We start from the raw sequence: 27,991 nt of genomic DNA on the forward strand, positions 1-27,991 counted from the left end.
AAAAGTACCAGCATTTAACTGGTTTATGTCCTGTTACGAGCACTTGGAACAAATCGGAGACTTTTACATGTATTTTAATGGTAAATTATTGATATCTGATAGCTGAAATTTCGGTCGTATAATGAGAAACGAGCAGTTTTCTCTGTGCTTTGATACGACTATTAATTTATTAGGTCCTGAAAGCTGGAAATAAATGTTAGTTTCCAAAGGCTTAAATTATTGACATCAAATTTCCGTATTCGTATTATTTAATTAATTTAAATATATGTATACATATGTCTACTAATATTTTCCTCACATTACAAAAATAGTGGCCGTATTTTTTAAGGTTACTAATCAAGACCTGACGTGACGTAAAGTTTTTAAAGATGGCCGCGTCCATGGTAAGAACACATGAGTTTCTAAATATTATTTTAGTTTTACATATTGATATTTGAAATTGAAATGTAATATTTGTTACAATGTTTCCCTCATGAATGCGGATCATACAAGATGCAATTTTCATATATGAAGCTTGCAACCTCTTTTTTTAGAATATTCACAATTTTAAAAAAAACTGTCCTTCTGATACTTAAAATGGCTTTATAAATAAAGTCGTTCCCATAGCGCGATCACTGCTAAAACAGAAGGACCATTTCTGTCCCATAACAACTTTTATCGAATAACTTTTATTGTTGTTACAGCAAGACGCGGAGACGACGGCGGTGTCTGTGGATAACAACTCTGAAGCTGAAGAAAACGACGAAAGCGAACAAGTAATATACATTTTTAAATAAGTCGTTCTAAAGTGTATAAAGACATACCCCACTGTACCTCTGATGTAACTATCTGAAATCATGAAATGGTAACCAAACTGGTAAAGCTACTACTTCAAAGTATTTGTGTTCTAATGACGCACAAATGGTAAACTTAAGACGTCTTTTACCCCATATTGCAGGAAGAACATCCAGCGGAACCCAAGATCAGAGAGACCCCAGAAGACATACTGTTCGAAGCTGCTGTAAACACAGTAGCGTTTCATCCCAGTCGAGACGTCCTGGCAGCAGGGGACTTGGATGGGGACATTTATGTGTATGCTTTTCATATTGGCGTCTGCAGACATAGGAAACAATCATTCACTCATCTTGCATTTGTTCATTCGGAAATAAGAAATCTTTTCGAAGTAACATACACATACAATACCTGTCAAAAGTCCTTTTACATTGAATCCAAGATTAGTCTTTTGCTTTGTTGAATACTGAAAATCTGTCTTCATCTCTCTATTTTTTCTAATCCCACTTTTGAATCCTTGTGTTTTGGGGGATTTCATCTGTTGGCGCCCACTAAAAATGACATTTGTGTTCTCAGTTACTCGTACTCTTGTACAGAAGGGGATAACAAAGAACTGTGGTCCTCTGGGCATCACCTCAAATCATGCAGGGAAGTGGCTTTCTCATATGATGGCCAAAGTAAGTTCACAAGTACTTTGCTTTCTCTTGTGTTTACAACCACTGTGTGTTATCTAACATATCAAGTATCAGTTTATACTGTATACATACACTGTAATGCTTTAAAGGCGAAATATTGTAGCTTGTGACAAAGTGAGGAACAGAAAAGGATGTTAATAAAATGCGTGATCTTAACTAGACAGTTCTTTGAATTAGTAGTAAAGTACTGGAGACTTTCTAGTTGGATTCAACAGAAGGTATTGTGTCTTTGATTGTCTGGTAATTGTATCAATTCAAAATGTTGAAGCAGCTGCTACTGACATGCCAGGTATTCACAATCTCTTCTTTGGTGCCTGCTTGTATCTCTGCAGAGCTATTCAGCATATCCAAGGACAAATCTGTCCATATCATGGATGTGGAGGAAGGCAAACTTCTCTCAAGAATATCAAAAGCACACAGGTAGTAATCTGTGAAGATCTGTTGCAGATGAGTTGCTAATTTAATTGCAAAGTGACTTGCTACCCTTTGTATGTATAATAATAATAATTCCTTACACTTACATAGTGCTTTTTTGGACACACTACTCAAAGTGCTTTACATGTAATGGGGACTCCCCTCCGCCACCACCAATGTGCAGCATCCACCTGGATGATGCGACAGCACCCATAGTGCGCCAGTGCACTCACCACACATCAGCTATAAATAGGGAGAAAAACAGAGTGTTGAAGCCAGTTCATAGATGGGGATTGTTAGGAGGCCATGATTGGTAAAAGCCAGGGGATATTTGGCCAGATCACCAGGGTTACACCCCTACTCTTTTCAAAAAGCACACATTTTTAATGACCACAGAGAGTCAGGACCTCGGTTTTATGTCTTATGCAAAGTACAGTGTCCCCATCACATTAGATAAGCCAAAATGTTGTGTGCTTCACTCACTTTTTTTACAGTGATATTTACCTCTAGAAATCTGAATATTTAAAAATGTTAAGTTTTATTTTTGTTTAGAAATGTCATTTTCAAATCTTGAAGTGAATGACAGGACATAATGTTTTGAAGGTAATAGTTTGCTTCTTAATCCATATAAACTCTTAGGCATGGCTAAAAATGAGTATGGAAGTCATGGACTTATTACTGTTTATTCCGTTTAGGCAAATGCCCCCATTCATTGTAGATTTTGTGTTTGTGTCTCTCCAGTTACCCTTTAAATAGCATGCTGGTGATCGACGAGAACCTGCTGGCGACAGGAGATGACAACGGCATTCTGAAAGTGTGGGACTTGAGGAAAGGAACGGCTTTCATGGAGATGAAACAGCATGAGGAGTACATTAGCGACATCACCATTGATGAGAGCAAGAAAATCCTGCTTACGACAAGGTGACACCTTTATAAACAGCTGGAATACATTTTCCTTTGGGGATCACGTGGGAATATGTGGAACTGGAGCTTTTCTAGAGACCACACGTCTTTTGTCTCCACAAAATCCACTTACTTTCTATTGCTTTTAGAAAGTACGTTCAGCTAGGTTATGTTAAATATCCGTCCGCGTTTTACCTTTCATGTTTATGTTTACATGTCGCATACCCTTGTTAGAATAAGGTTGTGTCCAATTAAATGAGTTCAAGTTGTGTGGCAGGTTCACTGTTTTTCGCACATGGGTACATATGTAGATGTTGGCAAACATTGGAAAATTACAAAACGTTACCAAAACAAATCGGGACCGTGTGGAGTCAGCATTACCATTACCATGAAGCTGACAAAAAAATCAGAACTATTTTTGTGCCGCTAATAGATTTGTTTCTTATTGTATTCTCTCTTTTACGCAGTGGAGATGGCACAATGGGCGTGTTTAATATTAAAAGGAGGCGCTTTGATCTCTTGTCGGAGTTCCAGAGTGGGGACTTGACCTCTGTTGCCATCATGAAGGTAGGTGACTGAAGGAAAGGCAGAGATTTTCGGGCAGGGCCTCACGAGCCTGACTGGAGTGAGAGGACATACAGGAGTGTTGCAGACGAGTTATTGATGCTAATTTTCCTCAATCAACTGGCGCATCTATGAATGTTGTTCAGTATTGTGTAGAATGGAAAATGGTTTTGATATTCACGGCCCTGTCAAATAACAACAGATGTCCTGACATTTTACGCATTCGTCTTTTTTAACACAAGGAAATGTGCTTTATATTTTAGAAACATTTGAGAGCATTTTAAGATTCCCATCTCTGTTGAACTGGAGTCGTGTTTAAAGTGACTTTGTTTTCACTGCACTTTATTGATGCTAATTTTGTACATCAGAGGTTTACTTGTAGTATCTGCTGTTGAGGCTTCAGGTTAAGAGTTTATATTTGGGCTCACATTTTTTATCAGCGTTTCGATACTGACCATGTCCCAACAGAGAGGAAAGAAAGTGGCGTGTGGTTCCAGTGAGGGGACGATCTATCTCTTTAACTGGAATGGGTTCGGAGCCACCAGTGACAGATTTGCAGTACGGGCCGAGTCTGTCGACAGCATTGTTGCCATTACTGACAGCATACTTTGTGCTGCTTCAATGGATGGAGTTATAAGGTGAGAAGAGTGTAAAACTACCAATACATAACGTTTACAAATCAGTTGTTGCTCAGATTCTGAGCTAAACCTGTCCATGCTTGCTTGACATTTTGCAAGTTACCCACTCATCCGCAGTTACCTCCAGTAGAAAAGAATTTGTTCCTGCAGAACCAGTTAATATTTCTACTTATTAGCCCATGAAGCACAAATAGTGTGCAGGCTTCTAAGCTATACATCCCGTCATCATATTTTGAATATATATTGCAATATTCGAATGTAGTCACAAAACACTGCAGTGTGTGTGTTTCAATTGAAGTTGTGTATTCCTAAACGAAAGCTGTATTATTAACAGGTTTAACAAAAACAATGGCGAATCCAATGGAACCTTTCCAATGCAGAAATAATAAATATTTCTGCATTGGAAATAAATAATAAATAATAAATAATAAAAATAATCACTCCAGCAAAAGTTAGTTCATCCATTTAATACACTTTGTGGAGGATGTGAAGCTATTTCATTCCAGTTGTGGTGTGTTATAGCAAAATGAACAGCTCCACACATTTTTCAGAAAACAAAGTTGCCTTTCATTTACTGAAAACGTGGAAGACTGGAGGAAACACAAGACCTAGTCAGAATACCTTGTCTGACCAGCAGAGGGAGTGTTTTTTTTAATGGTTTTTAATTAAGAACCTTTATTTCTGTGTACAAAATAGATCACCTCCTTACAGAGTAAATACTGAAAGAAAAGGATTAGGTCGTAACCTTGCCATTCCCTTTTTTTTTATTCTGCATTAAGCACACATCATACTTGATAATAGCTAATGTTCGCTTGATAGATATGGTGTAACTACATTTTTTCATTGTTTACAATTTGAAAAATCCGTTCTTTCGTCTGGAGGGCTATCAACCTGCTCCCGAACCGGGTCATCGGCAGTGTGGGCCAGCACGTGGGGGAGCCCATCGAGCAGATCGCCAAGTCGCACGACAGGCGCTTCCTCGCCAGCTGCGCCCACGACCAGAAGGTGAAATTCTGGGACATTTCCTCCCTGGAGGACATGGTTGTCAGTGACTACCGCAAGAGGAAGAAGAAGGGGGGCCACCTCAAGTCTTTGAGCAAGAAGGCCTTCGGGGCAGGCGATGACTTCTTCTCGGGGCTGATGGAGGAGTCGGCGCCGAAGGAGGCGGAGAAGGAGGAAGAGGACGACGACAGCGATAGCAGCAGCGACTGAGTACCAAGCTTTTCAAAAGCGTGGAAGACTGTATTATGTACAGAGTGCTGGAGAGGTTGGGGTCAGTGAATGCTTTTAAAAGTATCTAAAAACTCAGAAGTCCCAGGCATCAGCTCACAATTTAATAAACGTTAAAGAAGTGAAGTATGAGGAGGAGCTTGCTTCTGGCATTTGTGACTGCTGGACATGCCTCCACATCGAAGAAAAAATTGAATTTTGTGTCTAAATAAAGTGCACATGTTTAGAATGAGGCTGTCCTCTACATTGACATTCCTTAATGGAATTTTTTATTTGTTTTTAAATGAAACGCGAATTAAGATTCAATACTATTAGGACTGGAGAAGAATGAACATTTTTCAGGATGTTGAAGTGTGCTGGCTTTTTTATGGATCCTCATAGCTTAGAAATGGGAGAAATCCCCCAATTTAAAAAATGGTTATATTTGGAGGCTTGCTTATGAGACAGGAACTTTTTTGATGTTTCTTTGTTTACATGTCTCTTAACAAGAATAGAACACATTTTTTCACCCCTGGCAATTGGAAGTTTGAGATTTTTAAATCTGTATAAATTATATAATTCTGTTTTAAACTGGTGGTCTGCATGTGCGTTTTGTCTTACAGTGATTAGTATGTTTAAAAATTGTGTGTCTGGTGTTGGAATCATGTCAAAACATTATTTTCTGAAATATGCCTTTAAGATTTGAAATATCAAAGTGGGTCTCAAGAAGGTCATGCAGCAACAGGCTACTCCCAGATAGTTATGTCTCAGAGTCTGGAGGGCACCAGGTTGATCAGGAGCAGGAATTCCAAGTGCTGGAAAAAGATTAAGTGGAATGGGTTCAGTCTGGAGATCCACAAGAGTGCCACAGTAATTCCTGAGATATCATTCCACCTCCTAACCTACAGAACAGTTTTACTTTTTGTATTCAAGATGGTAGGCCATTTGAGATGCTACAGTATGTGTTTCTCAGTGCACATGGGGGAGAGAGTGTTGTCAACAAGGCTGGACAAAGCTCAAATCTCAAATCAGGCTTAGTAAGAAGTGCTCATTACACGTTCATTAGCAGAAAACAATATTCCAAATTACTATAACCAAAACATGAATATAAAATATCAAACATCATCAAAGAACATGTTTATTTTTTCATTTAGAGTTAGATATAAAATACAGCTGTGTGGCATACTAAAGTATTCAGTTGTAGCATTTGGAGGTAGCAGGATCTAAAAAACATGAAAGCATCCAGTGCAGAGGGCTAAAAGTACAGCTTTTCAATTCTTTCATTTATATGTTAAAATTACTGTTAGAGTGACTTTTCCTTAGCCCAGATTTTGAGAGCCTATGTCTGATTTAATGGGGAAGCAAATGTACCTTTAATGTTTCTGATGAAAGATGTGAGAAAGACATGCCTGATACACATGAATCTGTCATGGATCACAGTTACAGGGACAATTTAGAGACACCAACTAACATTGGAAGGAAAAGGAAACTGGAGCTCCCAGGAAAAACCTAAGCAAATACACAGAAAATAAACAAACTGGGAATTGTATTGTGACTGGGAAACACTCCAGTCCCATAGTGAAGGGTACTGAGGCAGCAGTACTAACAGTCTTCCCACTAACTGTGGAGCAGTAACACAGACAACCTGTTCACAGCTTAACAGGCATTACACTGTTCTTTCAGATTATTTGAGTATGCCAAATTGTGAGATGTATTCAAAGGAGTGTACATTCCTTTCAGAAACCCTAGACAAGAAAGGTAGTGTTCAGTTTTTGAAAGATGCATATGTATGAGTGTTTGCTTTACACTACAGTTTGAATATAAAAAGGTTAGACTCTTCGGATCAGCTACGTACTGGGCCTCCAAACAAACTGAATGGCCTCTTCCCTCTCGAATTTCCACAAAGGTGTGAAAGCTCTTAATAATATCCAGCTGATGTGTGTGTTAGAGTGGGTATCATGTCTTTGCTGTAACATCACAAATGTGAGGTGATGAGCTGGTATATTATCTCTGAAGCTAGACAGGCAGAGTTGAAGCTAAAGGCCACTGTTTCAAGGACAAGAGAAAGAAGGCATTCCATGCAAAAAAGTTTCGCAATAGCTGTTGTGTGAATAAAATAACATTTAGTTTAAATCACAGCATGGAAATCTAAACAGGCTTATTTTAAATTGTGTCTTTTATTGCTGTCAGCCAGCCTGCAGCTTACTATACGTTTCTTCATTGCTGAGTAGTTAAGAACAAGAGCAGGACGGCTGTTTTCCCAATGGTGAATGATAAATAATTTGCTTGATTGCCACCTTAAAGTAAATTACAAAATTAAAAAGGGGATGTTCTGTTTGCCATACCACTGCAGAACTCTCTCAGTCCTGATACAGTGGGAATGTCTGTGTTCTGTGCAGGTGAGACAAAGAGCAGTGCCCTGTGGGATGTCAGATACAACCAGATATAACCAGTTTTGTTGAGGAGTAACAGTGTCCTGATAGAACAAGCCCAGCTCTTTTCTGTCAGAAAGCAATCATGTCAAAATGCTTAATCTGAACTAATAGGCCTACTGTTGTGAAGCATTAATAACACACATAAGCTTCTAAGTAAATTCTGCAACTTCTAGTTCAACAAATGAGCTAATCTGCAATGCCTAATTCACAGACCTGTAGGTCACTATGAGGTGGGCCAAGTGTGAAGACAACTCTTTAATAAATATCTGGCCAGTAATCTGCAGCGCAGACAATGTTTTGGGGTCAAATATACTAGCTTGTGAAAGCTATTTTCAGTATACAGTATATTTATTCCTAAATGGCATAAAATGACTCCCAGCCTCCTCATTTGTGCTCGATATGTAAGAAGATAAACACAGGACTGATGGTGATGTGCTGGTCAGCACTGCTCTCTCACATTTCATGGGTCCTGGGTTCAGGCCTGGGGTGCTTTCTGTAGAATATATGTGTTCTCTCTGTGCTTTTGAGGCGTTTGTCTGAGTGCTTCAGTTCAATTCAATTCAATTTCAATTCAAGGTGCTTTATTAGCATGACTGTTGGGTACAATCAGTGTTGCCAAAGCAAATAAAAATAATGAAATTCACAGAACTGTCGAAGGTGTCTCTAAACAATCTCAGTGTTTTGGCTTCATTATGACCATTTTTAGAGACTTCTATATGATTAATTGTTATGATGTACTCATTACTTTTTAAGTTGTTGTTTTCAAAATTAAATGGTTACTTTACCGTTGCAACTCTGTAGGAGCAAATATCCAGCAGATATTTAATTCTAAATGTCTGCTTCCTGTTCTACTGTAGAAAAAGGACTAGAACTGTTTTTTTCCACAGGTTACTTTTCATGATTTCTGCATTCCGTTCTGTTGAAGGGGGACGTGTGTGAGGGGGGTGGTGCTGGGTAAATGATTTCATGTGTAGATTTAGCCTCCTTGGGTGCAACTGTCTTGCTGTCATAGCAACAGGCACCACAAAGACAGCATTCAGGATAAAGAGGCCTAGTTAGGGGCAGTGTGTAATCAATGAGTGTTTTAGCTGTAAAACCAAATTGTGGAGAGAGAGGGTGTTACACTTATACTAAGTCAAGAACTACAAGATACCTAGAAATACTTAAAATCCTAATAGAAGAAAATTAATACTTTCTTATGACAAATGAGAAATAATCCAACACTTGAAGTTGTGACAGCTATTAATGCTTGGGTTATTTATTTTTACTCGAGCATTTTGTTTACTTTTACCATTTCACTCACAGCACTTACCTGTGGTATTTCTGTTTTTTTAATTAAAATCAGCATTAAGTAATTTCCAGTTTTTATAGATTAAATGTAATCATGAACAGCACGGCCATTTCTCAAACAACATTAGTTGTACTGTACCGACAAATGTACTTACATCATAGTTACTGCTGCACAGCCCATATGAGGCTTTTTCTTGCAATACAAAATCGTAAAGAATCCCAGGATGGGTCACTGTATGCGTAATGGTTAATTAGACTTGCTCCTGCAATGTGTGTCCTGCGCTGTGCTTAATGTCCCGTCTGGACCTTATCACCCTGACTGAGCTCACCCTGTGGTGACGAATCGAGACTCACCACTTGGCTAACGTTCCTGTTGTGAAGCCATAACAAAAGCCAGTGATGAAGCAAGCCTTGACGTTACACACACACTTACTCAACAGTGTCCTGGCGTCTGAGTGCCATATTAGCTTGAAGGTTTTGGAGGTCCTTTGAGAAAGTTACTTTGGAGATCTGCATAACATTAAAGTTACACTAAAGCACTGATCCATAATGTCGCACTATTTCATCTACTATGTGTAATAAAGTTCTTTGTACTTGTGAACCCACAGTGGTATTAGTAACAGTTATTGATCTTTAACAATGGAAAAATTGCCAATGAACATGTGTCTTGTATTATGTGTACTGTATATCATAGCTTCAACCACAGGGATTTTAAAACAAAATGTTACTGTGGTTTACTTCTCATTCTGCACCACTCAAGAATGGCTTTGCCCCAAAATGTCCATCAAATTATTTTTCAGTATGTGTCTACATCACAAAAATGTCCTTTGTTTTTCTATCAGTGTACAGTATATAAGTAATTAAGGATGTGACCGTCAAAGTCACTCTCTGTGTCAGGAAACTGGGTCATGGGTTCATTGTGGCGAGATGAAAAGTACTTAAGTGAATTGAAATGGAAAAGTGGTTTTCTTCCACTCCCAAATCCTGGATCTTATATTTAAACAATGCCATACTTGGGCTTATGTAAGCCTTGTGGCCTACCAAAATTCAAAAACATTTAAAAAAAAATTGTAGGACTTTTGGTAGGGTGCTTCCCTAATCTTGTCTACAGTGTCTTGTCTACAGAAAAGGTTCATACCAGTTGAAAGAACACTCAACTCTCTCTTTCTAAGAGACAGATGTAATTTGAAGCTGTGTAATGGGATCTCAGAGGAAATGTACTCAGTCTGCTCTTTGTTAGGTTAAGTTCTGGTTTCAGGAGTTGCCAATTCAATCAACCAAACGCCCATGTTTAGTAATTGTAAAAGTCTGGTGATTACTTTCAGCTGAAGCAAGAGACAGTTACATTGTGGCACAACTGAATATGATTTCCATTTCAATACTAAGGCTTTTTCACCAGAATACATACTCATTACATACTGCTAAAAATAAATAATACAATTAGCAGTGTTCATGGTAACCATGCGTGGACTATTTTCTACTTTTGCTATTTATACTACAACCTTCATCATTATCATTAAGAGTTTGTATAGTTTCCTTCATATCACAATCACAACCAAACAAAAAGATCATTATCCAGCCCAGAGAAAATTGTAATTTTCTGTTTTAAAAGCTTGATTAGATGAAGTCACTTACATACTGAGTTTGGAAAAAAAGACAACAGGGTGGGAGAAAAAAAAATGGGGAGGAGGGGTAAAATATCATGCAAATATTGACCAGTTTAAGAAGGAGAGGAATGAGATGTTTCCATAAGGCGATTGCTAACCTCCTGTGATTTGTGAAAACCACAGCAAAGGCAATCATGTCTGAAAGATGATAAGGTCACTTACTTGAACAAAGTGAACAAGACCACATGAAAGACTTTAATGGCTGTCAGAATATATTAAGCTTTGTGTTTTCTGAGTACACATTCATACCACCTAATCTTTCATATGTTCAGTGCCCTCCACAAGTACTGGGACAATGAAGTCAACATTTGCCAAATTGCAAATCGGATCTGAGATGAAAAGACAAACGTGTCATAATTACAGAATATCAGCTTTTATTTCTGAGTATTTATGCACAGAATTTAAGCTTTAGAATAATACCACTATTTTTGTGTTCCATTCCCCCTTTTTAGGTGGAACAAATCTTGGGACAAATTAACTTAAAGTAAATTAAAGTAGTATAAAGCTTATACTTACTTAAAGCTTAAACTTAGAATAAAAGTAGTATAACTGCCTCACACCTGTGACCCGTTGACATCACCAAACACTTGGTTTGTTCTTTTGAGATGCTATGCTAAATCTTTGTTGAAGCCATTTTTAGTTGCTGTTTGTTTTGGGGAATTTCTGATTTCAGTCTCCTTTTTCAGCAAGTGAAATTGACACTCGACTGGATTTAAATAAGAAGATTGATTTAGCCAGTCTAAGACTTTCTACTTCCCTCCCTGACATGATGAAGCACTGGCCAGTGAATCTGGAGACATTTTGTTGTGCATAGGTAGTCAAGATGATCCTGTGCACTTTGGAAGTCATTTTGCGGCTACAATCATTAGTAACATCATCAGTAAAGCTGACTAAGCTGGTTCCAGAGGTGGTCATGTGTGGCCAAGCAAAGACACTACCTCCACCATGTTCCACAAATGACATCTGTAGTTTCTTCCTTTCTCCAGTCTCTATCCTTGCCATCACTTTGGTAGAGGTTTATCATTGTCTCATCTATCCATAACACATTTCTCCAGATCTCTACTGGCTCATCTCTGTACTTTTTAGCAAATTGTAATCTGGACATTCTTTTATTGGTGCTGTTGAGAGGTTTGTATCTCACAGTGTAGCCTTTATAATTTGCTGTCAGGGTCCTCTGTGAGCAGTAGATTGTGATACTTTCAACCCCGCACTGTGGAGGTTGTTTTGTGATTTCAGTGGCAGTTGTTTTAGTGATTTTGTTTCACAGATCTGATCAGTTTTCTTTCATCAACTGCAACTGTTTTTCTCGGTTGACCTGGTCTTTGCTGATTGCTAAGTACACCAGCGGCTTCTTTCCTTTACAGGATATTCAAAATGGTTGATTTTGCTAGGCCTAGATTCTATGCAATGGTTCTGATTGAATTCTTATTTTCTTTCAGCAGCCAAACTGCTTGTTTTTCTTTCGTACACAGTTCTCTGTCTTCCTGTTGGTTTAGGCCTACTGACTCCAAGGGCAGACACGAAAGGGAAGAGCAAAGGCTAAATCCAACACTACACATTCACAGCTATTATGTAAGCACAATCACTGAAACAGGAAAAACCTGACCAGTACACCAATCTGGCAGCTAATTGTCCAAATACACCTGAAATTGGGAAATTGAACACAAAAGGTGCTATTATTCTAAAATGATATGACATATAAGCACAGAAATTCCCAGAAATAAAAGGTGACATTAATACTTTTGCATCATATTAATCTTTTCACCTCAAAACTGAATCAGAATATAGAGCAAAAATAGCAATTTTGACTTCCTTGTCTCAATACCTATGGAGGGCACTTTATATTATTCATTACAAAACTGGTTGATATGTCCAACCTGTGGTCAAACAGCTGAGGATGTCTCATTTTGCATTGAATTTAATACATTTCATTTCCTTAAAAATTATGTCAGAGCTTTTGGGCGTTTAGAATATTTGTCAAAGTGACAGAGGAATGTCAGATGAAGAATCAGGGACTCCAGTTGCTTATTATTGGAATTTTTTTTTTTCAGATAAAATGAGGACCGCTGTGATCTCAAAGCTCATCTCCAGTCAGACAAAATAAAAAGTGCTTGCCTCTCTGTAGAGTTTGAGATAAAACAAGTCTTGGGGTGCTAAAATGTTTTACTTCCTACTTAAAATCCAAAACAACAAAGAACAGTCCAGTCAGGGGAGGATGCAGATACAATCTTTGTTGTTTAAAGTGTCAGAACAGCAGCTTTCACATGCAAGTTTAAAGGTGTTTATATTAGCACCCATCCCTTTCCATCTAAACCTCTTTTCATCTGTCTGACTTCCCTATTGATCCTCCCCACCCTCTCCCCCTGTCTCCATCTCCCCCTCACCCTTCCCAGCTGTGTGGTCCACACCACAACCTTGCAAGACACACAGACACAAAGCTGCTGTGACAACAGGGCAAAAAGAGAGAGGCTTGAAGCAAGAAAGGAACTCTGCCTGTCCCTGTAATGAGATTCCACTTCTCAGATGTTGTTGTTTTCTCAAAGAAATGATCTCTGAGGTGGTCAATCTGAAATGGCAAAAAAGAAACCCAGACGGTCAGTCACAAAGTTCATTGTAACCTGAGACACGCATGTCCTGTCAACAAATAAAAGGTTAACTCATTCCCCACCTCCCTATGAGAAAGATTTCCCCTTAGGAAGGAAAACAAACTTCAAAATCTGATCTGAAAAATACAGACAGCACATGTATAGAGTCTTCTTTTTTTTCTTCACAATAAAACTGATTTAAGATTCATTCTGAAGTGGCCAAATAATGGAATAGGGGATCTAATTGTACTAACTTAGAATTCCAATCTTTGAACACACCATTATCGAGTCTTCGGCTGCATTTGTTTTGCAAGTACAACAATACGCATTATCATGTGTTAAAAAAAGTGTCAAAGTATTGGCACCGAATCCAAATCAAGCCAACACTGGTCCTTCAGGGAAAATGGAGTATGAGATGTGACATTTTTATAACCATTGATTTCTCTTTAGTTCTAATGATATTTGTAACAGCTCATTTTTAAAATGAGTTGTTTTGTGTTCAAAAGAACATTACATTGTCAAAAGACTACATAACTTTACAAAAAAAAACACATTTTAATTGCAAAGGCTTAGTCAAAGGAGTGATCTGATTGCCACTCCTAGTTTCCTGGTTATGTTTTTGGCACACTTCAGCCAACTCATAAGGAAAATCCTCCCTGCCCAACTCTTCTGCACACAAAGCTTATGTTGGTGAACATGGTGAGCAGCAGAGCTGGAAGTCTCACACACGTACTGTAGGCATGACACATGATAACTTGGACACAAAACTGAGTCCAAAGCATTCTGACAGAAGTGCAGCCTTTATCTCTGAGTTGTTTGGATGGATGAAGAAGCAGGCATTTCACACATGCATGTAACTCATTGACCCAACACAACTAACCTTAGCGCTGCAAATACACGTTTGTAAACAGCGAAAGGGGGAGATTGAGGTACCATTGCTTTTGTTGGACATTTCATTCCCCTGAGTGGAAAATTTGTGGTAACAGGAATGTTGTTGTAATCAGGGAAATCAACTGTAAAACAAAGTTGTTTTATTCAAAATTTGAGTCTGTTTTTAATAGAAAGGGAACTCTAAAAAAGTCAAGAACTTGGCTTGGTTTTCTTAGACATCCGATAACCTGAAAAGGAAATGTTGGATTTGTCTGAAGTTTGATGAGTTTTGCAATGGTGCCGTACATAGACCAGAAACTTATATTTAATAGAAACTCTTATTTCAACGTAATGTACTTTGAATATTCACTATTTGTATTTGTTTGTTGAACCAAGGAACTGGCAGAGGAACAAATACTCTTGTGAAATAAAGCTGAAAATACAACACAGCTTATCGAATACAGACGGTAAAGGTAAAGGTAAAAACTAAGAAATACAACATTTGAACGGGTACACAATTTTATCTAGGGAGAAGAAAAACATTCAATATCACGCAAAATAAAAAAGTAAATATAGTGAAGATGCTTTCATAGGAGCTGCCGACAGTGCAGTTTTGCTGGCGAATTACAGCTAACAGGGCAGGCAGCGCAGTTTAAAAATAGAAATATTAAAGAAGGCGCATAGAAGTGTTCTGTTGTATTTATAGGTAAGAGCCATTTAAAGAATTTAAATCAATGCAGTGATTTCAGGAGCTGTGAAAAAGAATTGAATACGCCGTGCAGATTGTTTTAGATTTGAACGTCAACAACACTGATTGAGATATAACAAACGTTAGAAAAGCGCGATGCCTTTTCTATTTATGTTTGTAAAAAAGCAACAGAAGAAACATAACTCTCTTCGCATAAACCCTTAAATTTAAGAGACGACCAACCCAGTCCTTATGCAGGGACCATTGAGGAAGTGATGTCAAGATCCCACCCCTACCCCTGCTGCTGCAGGCGTGTAGAAAAGGGAGAACTGCCCTGAGCTACCTTAAATCTTCCGAGGACTGTGAGCAGCTTACAGTAAGGAGAAGGTAATTATTGTTATTATTTTTTAAACACGTTCGGATTTGAATTCGTCTGATTATAAAGTAAAGCAACACATAGGTTTGACTTCTGAGATGGAATCGGAGTGTTTATTTTCGTGGACCCAGCCTTTTTATAGAGAAGCAATTGGTGCCGAGGCTTTTTTTTTTAACTGTGCTTTCTGTGTTAACGGTTGTAATATTTGTCTTGTTATTACAGTAGTAATATTGGACATCGCCGAAAGAGATGCAGTGCAGTTTTTGTTTCTTCGCTACTTTTTGAATAATAGAACTGGAACAGCCACAGTGCCGGTTTTTTTAACGGAATGCCTGCAATTTCCTCTAACTAGTTTGCCAGCACTGCCCATTACTTGCATTAATGTCAGCAAACCGCAGTGATCTTTATTTTAAAAAAACGCACGGAACTCTTTTTTTCTCATCTTAATCGAAGGGTCAGTCCGAAGTGTCCAGTTGGCAGTAGTGGTTTTTCATTCAGTAGAAACTTGTCTCGTATTACTACCTTAAATCCCGTCCCCTCGAGGTCTGATTGGATGTTAGGGATCGCTGCGACTTTCTGTTTGGTTTGCAGGGGTATTTAGTCTTTTCGTTGCCACTTGGGTAAGAAATGCAGAAACGCGAAGTCCGACTTCTTTTTAAGTACTCCAACATCCTCTATAAAACGTAGCGTTTATTAGGACTCAGCAGATACTCACAGCAGGTTATTTAACTAGCAGCCGATTTTGTTCTTTAATTTAAAGCATTTCATAAGTAGCTTGTGGGTACGCGTCTTTCTCTGGGTGTTTTCTTACATGAAGTTAACAGAGTTAAGATGATTCATGATCAAACTAATCATAATCTCTTCATTTGTTTTTGTTTTTAAATAAAGACCTTTTTTTTTGGCACTTCGATCATTTACAGTAATAAGTTCTGAGAACACGGTAAAGCCGGGTAGGGGTATGCGAGGTATTTAAAATAGTTAATTTTGCAGCTTTAACTCGTAACCTCTTGTGTTTTCCCCGCCTCCTGAAAAATGCCTCGCTAAAATTTAACACAAAATTAAAAGACATGAATTTAGATCCAAAGATAATGATACGTCTATGTAAAGTTTTTAGAAAGCATGAATTAATGTTGTCATTACTTAGTTCTGTCGATTTACATGAGTAGGATAATTGATGTCTAAGGCGGATGAGTTTTTAACCCAGTGACTAAGAGTGGGATTTTAATTTTAGACTCCTAAAAGATCTCTCAGTATGCGTCACATTTGTGTGGGATTTCTTACTTTGTCTTTATTCCGTGCTGTGATACATTTGGGAAAATCTGTAATCAGTTCTATGACTTTATTATCTTGTGATATATCTATAGCACCCATGTCTCAAATGTACCCCTCAATTCTGATTTTGTTTTTTGCAAGATCAGATGTAGAAATGAAAACTTAGAGAAGTATTGTACAGAAAACATATTTCAGTAATATTTTTAAAGGGTAGACATAGGCTTATTAATGGGTTTATACGTTTTATAAAAGCAACCTACGGCTGTAATTGTCCATAGACGCCTTGTGTGAGATGTACTGTAAACTATATTGTTGAGGTTGTCTTTTATTTTGGTAAATTCACATGGTATATGGGGAAGATGAGCAATTCCAACCCCACCCTTGGTACTGCTGCTAAATCTAGCAGTTCATTGGGATGGGAAGTATATAAGGTGAATGTAATACTAGACTACTTACTGCAGACGGAAGTCCATGCAGACAAGCCATTACAGCCTTTGGGGAACCCAGCATGGAAGAGATGGCATTGTGACGAATCAAAATATAAGAAGCCTGCAGATAATGTGTGGCCACCAACACTGAGACACATGCCTCGTAAAAAACCTAGATACACCTAAAAACAAATATGGTTCTTAATCTTTTAAAATTTAAACACAGCCTTTAGTGGTGAGTCCTTGTCACTTCTGTCTGAGTGTTCCACAGAGATTGAAGTGGGCTATTCCCACTGTTCATTGTGAAGCCTACTTGTAACACTACTGACTCTTCTCACAGGTACCTGAACCAGATGGCACAAAGAGAAATTAAGTTACAGCCAGTTTTAGTATTGAGGGCAGGAGGCCCTTATTAACACACAGGATGTAGGACATGTAGAGTACTTAGTAATGATGTGGAAACCATTCCTATACAGTCTTTCAGGATACAGCCTGATAAGGTTGTAGGGAACAATGAAGTGCTATCATTAAAATGTCAACCTAATGGCTTTCCTTTTTCTGTAGTTTGTTCTTACCACTTGCCAGTGTGTCTCATTTTAATAATGTAATGATAATGTTTCTTTATTAGCCCTATACAATTTCTTGCATTAGGAATTTGTCTTTTCGCATACCCCAGCTTTTCTCCATGAGACACACAGAAAGGGAGAGAAGCTTGGGGCCAGAGCGCAGGGTCAGCTATTGTACAGCGCCCCTGGAGCAGTTGGGGTTAAGAGCCTTGCTCAGGGGCCCAACGGAGTAGGATTCCTCTGCCGGCCGCAGGATTTAAACCAGCAACCTCCCAGTCACAGGCGCAGATCCTGAGCCACAGAGCCACCGCTCCGCCCTTACTGTTTTCTTAACGTTGTGAAGATTTGCTTAAATACTTAGCAGTATTCAGTATTTTTTCTGGTTACTCTTTTTTTCTGCCTTTTTTAAAGCTTTTTTTAAGCCACTATACAGTACAAATACTGAACTTTATTTTTTATGAAATTATACTAAGCAAATAAAGATGGCAATATGGGTCAACTCTTAAAGTTGAAGATTGTTCTGCTGCTGTTGTATGCAAGTTGAAACATGTTTACATGCTCAACAAGTGCTATTAGAATTCCCTCACTACCTCTAACAAAGTCTGTGAAAACACCTGGACTGAACAGAACATCATAAGGCTTTGGGGGTTTTGATCTATTCAACAACATTAAAAAAACCACAATAATCATTTTCCCCACACCAGCTACAAATGACTATCAATTATACTTCTCTGTATTTATCAGAATTTAACTTCTGCAAAATCTATTTCTTGTGCATTGTCTGCTAAACATGTAAATACCATGATTTCACTATTGTTTTATTAAATAAAGCAAAGATGCTATGTCCATATTACTTTATTAAGAGCATAGTTTTAAAAACTGTGATTTTATTTGTCCTTACACTTGCAACTAATAATGATAGACAACAGTGTATTGTAAATACCCCCAACAGAGTACAAAGGAGCCTTTGAGTTTGCAGCAAGCCACTGTCTTGAAAAATTACACTAATAGTTTTGAATATTTTTTTGTGGTTTAGCTGTTGTGTTTCCTGGTGCTGGAATAATGATGCAATTGTAGACTTCTTGAGTTCTTTTTGGCTCTCTTGGGTTGAGCAGGCCTGTGGAATTTTTAGAGTCTGGATCAATCTGAGTAAGTTAGGAGTCAGATACAGGGTGCCAGTGTTAAACTCCCAGAAAGAATGCACAGAGGAGCAGCTCCAAAAATCAAAGCAATATATTTTGGGAGATGTTGGTTATCCCTGGAGAAATAGGGATTACTCTAGTCTGAGGTATTAATTGTATTTATCTTAATTGTATTTTTTCACTAACAGAGGGAGAAAGGTAGAGAAACGTAATCTGAAAAGTTTGAAAGGAGGGTTGTGGGTCATGTTTTATGTTTTTATTTGAAGCTAGTACACAAAAATCCATTGGATAAAATTAGAAAATGTGCTTGTTTTTTAGATACCGGTTCTACACTCCGGACATGTATCCAATTTATACAGTCTCTGCTGTGGGAAAGAAGTACAAATGATTTGATCTACTTGTTTTTCCTCATTATTTAAAAAATTAATATATGCTGTATATCCATTCTACTAAGTAGTCAAAATATCTTATTTGCTGTAACGTGCCTAATACGATGAATGAGAGATGTAGAAGGGAGGTAATTAAAGATACAGTTACTAGGGTTTTGTTACAAAGGTATATGAATTGTACAGAATTGATTTCCTTTTAGACTGCAAAATACCTCAGTACACAGAAAGTAAGTAAATTGTGTAAAGTAATCTGTGGCCAAATATAGAATTTATTGTATGATGGAATATATTCAGACTTAGAATTATTAATAGAATAGAAATATTCAGTTTCTTGTTGAGTCAAGATATATTTTATTATTAATTTTACTGTATTTACTGTGGCAATAATGTGACCACTGTTAATCATATCATTACTTTAACCAGTTTCTGATATTCTGTTATTTGGGGTTAACTGGGATTATGCATGTGGCACATGTGTTTATTTAATTTTGATGTTTTCATCTTGGTTGTACCTATCTTTTGATTTGGATGGTCTAAGGTCACACCTCCACATCATAAACACTACATTGCATGGAGTCAAGAAAATAACAGGTAATCTTGGTAGTCTCCCTAATTACTGCTATAGCTCTAAAATCAGAGGAACATTGTGAAATGAATATTTTCCAGTACATTTCACAACGGGATAAGCAAGTTTCTGGCTGTAATCTGTACTTTTACTCGCTAGTAATAATCAAATCAAAAGATGCACACACTCATTAAATAGCTACAGTAAATTACTTGAGATTCAACATGTATGTATATAGTGTAGTACTATAGTGCCCACAGCCAAGAATCTTTGTGCTTCATAAAAGACTGTTTGTTCAAAGTTTGAACCTTTCAATCTCACTTGATCCTTACCCTTCCATTTGCCTTTCAGCAAGGGGTGAATGAAGATGGTTCAGGTGAAGAGGATCTGTTGTATTGGGGCTGGTTACGTCGGTGGACCCACCTGCAGTGTCATTGCTCAGATGTGCCCTGAGATCAAAGTCACAGTGGTAGATGTGAATGAGGAAAGGATTAAAGCTTGGAATTCAGACAGTCTTCCTATTTTTGAGGTAACAACACAGACATCATCTAAGGAGATTCCTATATTGATGTCAATAATTTGATTATACCGAGGTGTTCGTGTGTTGAGGTTTGCTTTTACTTGATGCAAAGAAATATATTTTTACCTTTACTTTAGTTTTCCGTTGCTACCGCCTACTAGGATTTTCTTAATATAATGTACTTTAAATATGTAATTTAGGTGTCAAACCTAACAAGTTGAAATGTCCAATGTTCTTATATTGGCCAAACATTGGCTAGGTGTTTGTCAGTTTTCTAAGAATAGAAATGGCAATCTATGGTATTGCAGAGATGATATTATTGTTTCTTTGGGTTTCCTTTCAGCCTGGTCTCCAGGAAGTGGTGGATTCATGCCGAGGGGTCAATCTTTTCTTCTCCACCGATATCAACAGTGCCATTAAAGATGCAGACCTAGTATTCATATCAGTAAGAAAGATATCTGTGTTCACTCACTGCTTCCTTTCCACTCGCTGTATTGGGTGTCTTCCTTAGACTTCTTTAAAGGAGGTTCACCTAAAGCTGAAAGCAAAGCTTCTATCAATTAAAAAAATGGGCAAAAATAATTAACTATGTTTAAAAGATTTCTGTGTCATGCTTTACAAATGCGGCTCATCTGTGTATTGATTCTGAATGATCTGAGGGCGTCAGGACAAGTACAAATAATAGAGTTGAAAGAATGTTAAACAGTATGGAGCACAACCATCGGGACAGGAAGATGTAGATGAGAATGCTTTAGAAACGATTATTTTGGATTCCGTTTTCAGGTCAATACGCCCACAAAGACGTTCGGCATCGGAAAAGGGCGGGCTGCTGACTTGAAGTACATCGAGGCTTGTGCACGGCGGATAGCAGACGTGTCCAGTGGTTGCAAGATTGTGGTGGAGAAGAGCACAGTTCCTGTCCGTGCCGCAGAGAGCATTCGGAGGATATTTAATGCCAACACTAAATCTAATCTCAGCTTTCAGGTATCACAACATAGGAGGCATCTTTTCTTAACAAGTATGTTGTCATGATTATATTCACAGGGACTGGTCAGTGCTTAATAAGGAATTATGAATATGTAAAAGTTAAGAAAATTGTATACATAAAGACATTTTGAAATTCTATATGGCACATCAAGAAGCAGCTACATTTATAGTAAAGATGATGGACCATCCTGTAGATTAACCTTATTGAGCAGCATTGCTATGGTGTAAAAGGGCTGCTATAGCAATACTCCATGTTACCCATGTATTTAGTATAATTGCATTTCAAAAATGTATTATTTTTCCTGAAACATTGCATTTTAGAAAGTGTTATTGTACTCCTGAATCTGATTTTGTAATGAAGGCCATTGTGTACTTTATTTCAGTAGCTTTAGTTTCTTATTATTAGTTCCCTGAATGAATATGTTTTAATTCACTTTCCTGTAGGTCCTCTCCAATCCAGAGTTCCTTGCTGAAGGCACCGCTATTTCTGACCTAAAAAATCCTGATCGAGTTCTCATTGGTGGGGACGAGACTCCCGAGGGGCAAAGGGCAATTGAGGCTCTCCGCAACATCTATGAGCACTGGGTACCCAAGAACAAAATCATCACCACCAACACATGGTCCTCTGAGCTTTCTAAACTGGTACATAACCTAAATTTCCCTTTCTTCAGATAGAAGTTCCAACATTACTGTCCGAAAGCAATAATATACACTGAAAGGTTTTGCAGCTCCCCACTCGAAGTACTTTACACATTCATGCGTTCTAGAAAATTCAACCACCTGGTGGTGACTTGATACTAAGCGTCTACTCAAGGGAAATTCCAAATAGCATTTGTGTGGTCTGTGGTTTCATTCACTGACTACAGGAGTCCAGTCAGCTGAAGTTATCAATTACAGGCTTCAGATTGCCTCTGTTTTACAAAAATTAAAAAGCTTTATTTCTTATTTGATGGTCTTTGTTTTCTGTTTTGTAGTCTTCCTTTACTCCTGCTGAACGTTTACAGGTTTTTATCTGCCTTTCACTATTGAATCAGTAGTAAAATGGGTGTTGCTAATAAGCCATATCTTTGATTGTCAACATAGACCTCAAGAACTACTGTTTCAGAGTGTCTTAGAATATTTGTACCCAGTCATTGAGCAGGTGTTTCTGATGGATTTATTTTTGCTATTAGGCTATCAATTGTTTTTTTGTTCAGTGTTCATGCATTTGCTTGGGGACAAGAGTACCTTACTCCATTAACGTTTTGTAGTTGTCATTTATTTACAGGCTGTATCAATTCACTAATGAAAGTGCTGCTTATTGCTGTCAGTTTTAATCCCGATTAAAACACCACTTCATTTCCAGAATAGAGCTGGTTTGAAAACTGCACTTTTTAAAAAAACAACTGGAGGGCACTAATTCGATCCCGAAAGAATGGAAGAGTAATTCCATTCTGGCACACTGCTCTGCATTGACTCTTTCCTCTGCAGGCTGCCAATGCCTTCCTGGCCCAGAGGATCAGCAGTATAAACTCCATCAGCGCGCTCTGCGAAGTGACGGGGGCAGACGTAGAAGAGGTGGCACACGCGATTGGCACAGACCAGAGGATTGGGAGCAGATTTCTGAAGGCCAGCGTGGGTGAGGTGGCAGGATGGGTGGATTCAGAGTAGGGAAGGATGAGGAAAGCTCAAGGAAGACAGTGTTTTGTCTCCTGTTCTCTGACTGCTGTGGGAAATACGCCAGTAATGGCATCTTATTGTTTTAGTCACCGTGCCATTATCAGTCTGTTCACATTTTCCTTGCTTTTGCTGGATCAGCAGGTTTTTCAGAGCTGACAGGCAGCAGTGCAGTGGTTGCTTAGCAGAAGCTCTTTATCAAATCACTGGCTGCTTATTATGGAGATTTCTGACAAATATATACTTAATGAGCAAAATATAAGAGGACAATTTTTTCTGGTAATTTGTTTGATACAGTAATCAAGGTACTAAGAAATCCTTAAGTGCTGCTTGCACTTTAATGAAATTTAAACAAATTTAAACTTTGTAAAACCAGACAGAATGCAGGAGGTTTGGTCAATAAGATTTAAAAAATGTGGAAAATTGTTTTACTTATTGCTTAATTGTTGTAGTCAAAGGAGAATAACTCGGATGTTTAAGTTTAAAATTGAAATTAATATCGGGAAAACTTGTGGTTTGGAGCGATATCAGGAGGAGGTGTGCCAGTCCTCCAGTCAAGCTGTAGAGCTTGTAGCTTGTCAGGAAAGAGTAATTGCTCTCATAGGAGAGTGTGCTTGCCTTTCCTTTGTCTCCATGCTGGAGTCCCATATGTTTTTGAAGAGTAAATATTGTGTAGCAACATTGAAAGCTTGTTGTATTATCCAATTGTGTCAATTAAGCTGAGTTTTCATTATTCCAGGTTTTGGTGGTAGTTGCTTCCAGAAAGATGTTCTTAACCTCGTTTACCTCTGTGAGGCTCTCAACTTGCCTGAAGTTGCAAGATACTGGCAGCAGGTAGGGTGGTCTTTTAAATGTGTTGTGCAAAATGTGTTCCTTATTATTTGCTTGGGATTACAGAATGTAATGTGGCTTCCATATCTATAATAGTAATAACAACAACATATAGCACTGTTAATCCCAAAGGGCTGCAAATTACTTTACATATGTACGAAGAAACATAATTAATTTGCTGCCCCTACTTCAGTGATGTGTAGTAGGTATTTTGTGCCAGCAGCCCCATTACATTAGTAGATCAGGAAGTGAAGTGAGAAATTACTTAAATTGAATTTAATAAAATTTAGGTAGGCCAAATTGAGCAAAGCGTAATTGAGCCAGGACACCAGAGTGAATGCTTGTACTCTTATGCACAGTGCCATGGGGTCTTCATAACACCTCATCGAAAGGACCACAAGACGGTGTCCCCTTTCACATTGGACAGTGGTATTGAAATTGTAGTTCTAAGGGAAAAGTGCCACTCACTCACCTAATGTTTGTTAAGAGCACTGATTCTGAGTTCTGACTGCAAGGTGATAATTCTGCTGTCAATCTACAAATCCCTTTTGTGCCTTTATTTGCATAATTTGCAATCTTTTTGCTCAGTTCAAATCAATCAGTCTTTCAATGCAAAAACGTTTACATGTGCCCTGAAATTTCACAGGTCATAGAAATCAATGACTACCAACGTCAGCGGTTCTCCTCCAGGATCATTGGCTGTCTCTTCAACACTGTGACTGACAAAAAGATTGCTCTCCTTGGGTTTGCCTTCAAGAAGAACACAGGAGACACGAGGTACATATAAATAATGTTGCTCAAAGGCTGAAATGGAAAGTCGACCTCTTAACTTTTTCAGCTGTGAGTGTTCTTCGTGATTAAAACGGGGGGAAAAAACATGGATCCTTGTTGCTTTCAGTCCAGTAGGGATTATAGGGATCTTGAGTTCATCAACTGTTAAGACCTTAAAAATGTCAAATTCATTATGACACTAAACAGTTTTAGTCTGTCCACCCATTTTCATTCAGTCCTGTTGAGGGTTACAGAAGCAGCATGTGGGGGAGGGAGGACCAAAAATCTTTTTACTGTGCAACATTTCAGCACTTGGGGCATTTACAGGCCATCTTATAAACTAGTTATTAGTCCCTCTAATATGTCCTGAGTCATCCTTGATGTGATGATCATTCTTCTCATCGGGTGCCCTGATCTCCTGAACTTGCATCTCTTGATCTAGTAGTGTGGCACCCTTAACAAAAGGCTTTTTTGCTGGCCAAGCTTTTCACCTTGTCGCAGAGTAAGCCCATCAGTGGTGTGAAGAAACCTCACTACTGCTGCTTCTTCCTTCTGAAGATCAATGTCTTGTAGTGGTGGAGGGTCTCACGTATTCTGATCAACCCCAAACCCATGCCATCTAGAGCCTGCTGATCCTGGTAAGGTCTCCCTTGATGAAGGGTAACCTCATCATACCCGGTATGAGGAACCAGACAAAAAAGATCCACCCCAGAAACCTCATGACAGTTGAGAAGATGATTGTGACAACCTTATTCAAAACAGATATATTGGGATCTACCATCCCTGCAGCCAAGCGGGGGGGTGGAGTTCGCGAGCATGTGTCTGGTGGCTGGGCCACCCCCATAACATGGCCAGGCTCATCCTGAAATGGGTATAAAGAGAAGACCTGTGGGCTCATCACCCACTGGGCAAAGGGTGAGGGTCAGTCCAATGTCCACGTGGCAGCAAGAAGGATGAAAAGCTTAGAAGAACCTGCAGATCCAACTGGATCAGACTTGTTTATCACTGCAGTTTCAAAATGAAAGGAGGAGAAGATATAATTATTTCACCCTATAAAGTTATTTATATATGTATAGTTAGATCCCTTTCTTATTTTTGCAGAGAATCGTCCAGTATCTATATCAGTCGTTACCTGATGGATGAAGGGGCTCGTCTGCATATTTATGACCCCAAAGTAAAGAAAGAGCAGATAATTCAGGACCTGTCTCAACCCACCGCCTCAGACGACGATCCAAACAGAGGTACACCTTGTGTTGCTCGTTAGTATCGGAAACAAAGTACCCCACTTCCTCCAACAGGTATTTTTGCATCAAAACCTCGGTGTGAATATAAGGACCTGCAATGCTTTTACAATTCACATAATAGTCTTGTCATAATTTTCTTGTACAAATTTTCCCTTAACCTGGATAATGCTTAGTCATTGTTTCAACAGGAAGCCATTTATAAACCCTAACTTACTGTATGTCAAGCATTTAGATGTTCTGTTTTTAAGTACAATCTGCAAGACAGCTGTTGACTTTTCTTTTTTTTTAAATGTGCCAGGAAGGCATAGATTTTTACGTATGGTTACCATATGTGCTTTAGTTACATTTTTTTCTTCAAAATTATCCTTTAGTTTCCATTTAAGGGGCTTAGAACCTGTTTGCTGAACACATTGCCATTGGCGAAGCCCATATGTAGTACTTTTAAACTGTTTCTGCTTCATATTTTTGTTCTTGCTCTGTTGCACTTCAGTGTCTCGCCTGGTCACAATTTCCAGCGATCCCTATGAGGCCTGTGAGAATGCTCATGCCATTGTGATTTGCACAGAGTGGGACATGTTCAGGGTAAGAAACATGAGTCCAGACTTCAGTCGAGGCCAGAACTGTATTGCTCATGTCAGTCCTAAATATTGCAGATATCTAAGGATCCCTTGAGGTCTAAAGGTGTTTTATCTATTACAGGAGCTGGACTATGAAAGAATATACAAGGCAATGCTGAAGCCTGCCTTCATCTTTGATGGCAGAAGAATCCTGGACAGTTTGCATGACCAGTTACAGCACATAGGGTTCCAGGTAATTTGGGTCCTCTTTCATGCAATTATCACAAATGCATCAGAATGATTTAGCCTACAAAGTGTTACATACAGTATGTTGTACATTCTACACAGGAAAAAAATGTTTATACCTCTTTTAAGGATTGTTTCTTTATTCTTGTGGAATTATATGTTGAGGATGGTTAACATTTAAATTTAAATAGTTCACAATGAAAGATATGTGTGCTTGTGTATTTTGGTAGTCTCATATTTTATTAAAAAAGAAGGTAGCGCTTTGTTGTTTTTGGAAGAAGCAAAATTTTGGAAGAAACCAGTGAATCTTTGAAATGATGAATATCTTTCAAAAAAATCTGTCTATTTTGGGCTTCCTGGTTGCTTGAATGAAAATGGTTTCCGAGGCAACCTACATCATACATTCCTCTAGGGCAGATTTTTTAAAATGAAAACGCTATGCAATCCAAAAAATAAGACGAGAGTGTTCATTTACAAAATTCAGAAGTGTACTTGGGTCAGCTGAGGAAATCGGTAATAAAATTTACTCTAAAAAGCTCAATTTGTATCTAATCTGTCAAATCTCATATTAAGCAATATGTTAATCATTTTTGTCACAACATAAACACGTCTTTACATGATACAAAATACTTTTCCTATTGGAAAGAATGGTAAATCTGTTTTCCTTTTGTACTGTGAGTATAAAGTTTAATTACGTCATAAATAGCCTCATAAATGTTTCTCTGTTTGTCTTGGTTTTATAGGTGGAGACAATTGGCAAGAGAGTGAGCCAAAGAATTCCATTCACAGCCAGTAATGATGTCTCAAAAGCTGATCAGGCTCCTCCGTCTAAAAAAATTAAACTCTGAGTGTTTTGGTTTCAGGATACACAGTTGCTACAGTGAGGGTAACTTCATTTTATTTTTACTGAAACCATATTCACAGTATTATATTGCTTTTTTATTTTTATTCTGAATATTTTAACTTAATTTTATACTGCCCTAAGCTAGCTTCTATACTGCAATTATCTTCTTGAGAAGTTTCCAGTCTTTGTAGTCAAGTAGATTTTTGTTTGCCTCTGTATTTATCTTCTTTCTCATATGAGGGAGTGTTGTAACTATCCCCATTATTTTTTAAATTCAGTTTAAAACATTCCATGATCTGTATGTATGGTGTTTGTGTAGGGAGAACTACTTCCAGTTGAACACTGAACTCCTTTTATGTTTCTTCTGCAAGCTAGTGTAATGTCTACTTAAAAATACTGTTATTTCCATGTAAATAACTGTATTTTGTCAGCATTTCCTCTCATGAAGGTACTTCTTAGGTTAATCAGTGTATTGCTTCACAAAGGCTGGAGGTAACTACAAACATAAGATTTGTCATTAAGATTTGGAGCAGTTCTGAACCTGCCCCTTTAAAACTGCTGGCTATATATCGAGAGGCATTAAAAAGTGATGAAAGCTATGGTTTCCAAAACTCATTTATGTACTTCACAATGCCAATCCATACATTTCTGAAAATGTATTGCTTCATGCTTGTTGAAGCAGATGAAAGCATATGTTTCCATGATAAAAAATACTGTTTGCAATATTATTACACATATTTTTCAGAAAGCTGTGATGGAACTTGTAGAGAATGTATAATAAAAAAGATATATGCTATTTTTACATGTGTTTTGTAAAGGAATTGTTTTTTTTAAGCCAATTTAAAACAATTATAGAGTAATCTGGAAG

The 27,991-nt window shown here is 38.1% G+C and overlaps 2 protein-coding genes across 2 annotated transcripts; both read left to right on the top strand.

The window, feature by feature from the left end:
• The first annotated feature begins 368 nt into the window (after window positions 1–368).
• wdr55 (WD repeat domain 55) lies at window positions 369–8,271 on the top strand. Its single transcript, XM_088933026.1, has 9 exons — window positions 369–383; window positions 684–755; window positions 938–1,071; window positions 1,348–1,448; window positions 1,799–1,886; window positions 2,622–2,801; window positions 3,251–3,350; window positions 3,816–3,985; window positions 4,867–8,271. Exons 1-9 carry the CDS (start codon window positions 369–371, stop codon window positions 5,195–5,197), a joined length of 1,191 nt encoding a protein of 396 aa, XP_088789152.1. The 3' UTR covers window positions 5,198–8,271.
• Window positions 8,272–15,050: 6,779 nt separating this feature from the next.
• Window positions 15,051–27,925, top strand: LOC148821185 (UDP-glucose 6-dehydrogenase-like). Its single transcript, XM_088933027.1, has 12 exons — window positions 15,051–15,116; window positions 19,819–19,996; window positions 20,331–20,432; window positions 20,771–20,971; window positions 21,419–21,616; window positions 22,445–22,592; window positions 23,370–23,464; window positions 24,108–24,238; window positions 25,334–25,473; window positions 25,967–26,058; window positions 26,176–26,286; window positions 27,023–27,925. The coding sequence occupies exons 2-12, from the start codon at window positions 19,829–19,831 to the stop codon at window positions 27,125–27,127; spliced, it is 1,491 nt and encodes a 496-aa protein (XP_088789153.1). The 5' UTR covers window positions 15,051–15,116; window positions 19,819–19,828; the 3' UTR covers window positions 27,128–27,925.
• Window positions 27,926–27,991: the final 66 nt, after the last annotated feature.

This window comes from Atractosteus spatula, chromosome 14, assembly GCF_055471065.1.
Source record: "Atractosteus spatula isolate fAtrSpa1 chromosome 14, fAtrSpa1.hap1, whole genome shotgun sequence".
NCBI classification, from domain to species: Eukaryota; Metazoa; Chordata; class Actinopteri; order Semionotiformes; family Lepisosteidae; genus Atractosteus; species Atractosteus spatula.

What these genes read in the sequence shown, in the direction of transcription:
- wdr55 (XM_088933026.1), top strand. An exon ending in CCTCTGTTGCCATCATGAAG is followed by an intron (nt 3,351 to 3,815) that starts GTAGGTGACTGA and finishes ATGTCCCAACAG; the next exon opens with AGAGGAAAGAAAGTGGCGTG. An exon ending in TCAATGGATGGAGTTATAAG is followed by an intron (nt 3,986 to 4,866) that starts GTGAGAAGAGTG and finishes TTTCGTCTGGAG; the next exon opens with GGCTATCAACCTGCTCCCGA.
- LOC148821185 (XM_088933027.1), top strand. Translation starts at nt 19,829, where the DNA reads ATGAAGATGGTTCAGGTGAAGAGGATCTGTTGTATTGGGGCTGGTTAC. An exon ending in ACAGTCTTCCTATTTTTGAG is followed by an intron (nt 19,997 to 20,330) that starts GTAACAACACAG and finishes GTTTCCTTTCAG; the next exon opens with CCTGGTCTCCAGGAAGTGGT. An exon ending in AAGAACACAGGAGACACGAG is followed by an intron (nt 24,239 to 25,333) that starts GTACATATAAAT and finishes TTATTTTTGCAG; the next exon opens with AGAATCGTCCAGTATCTATA.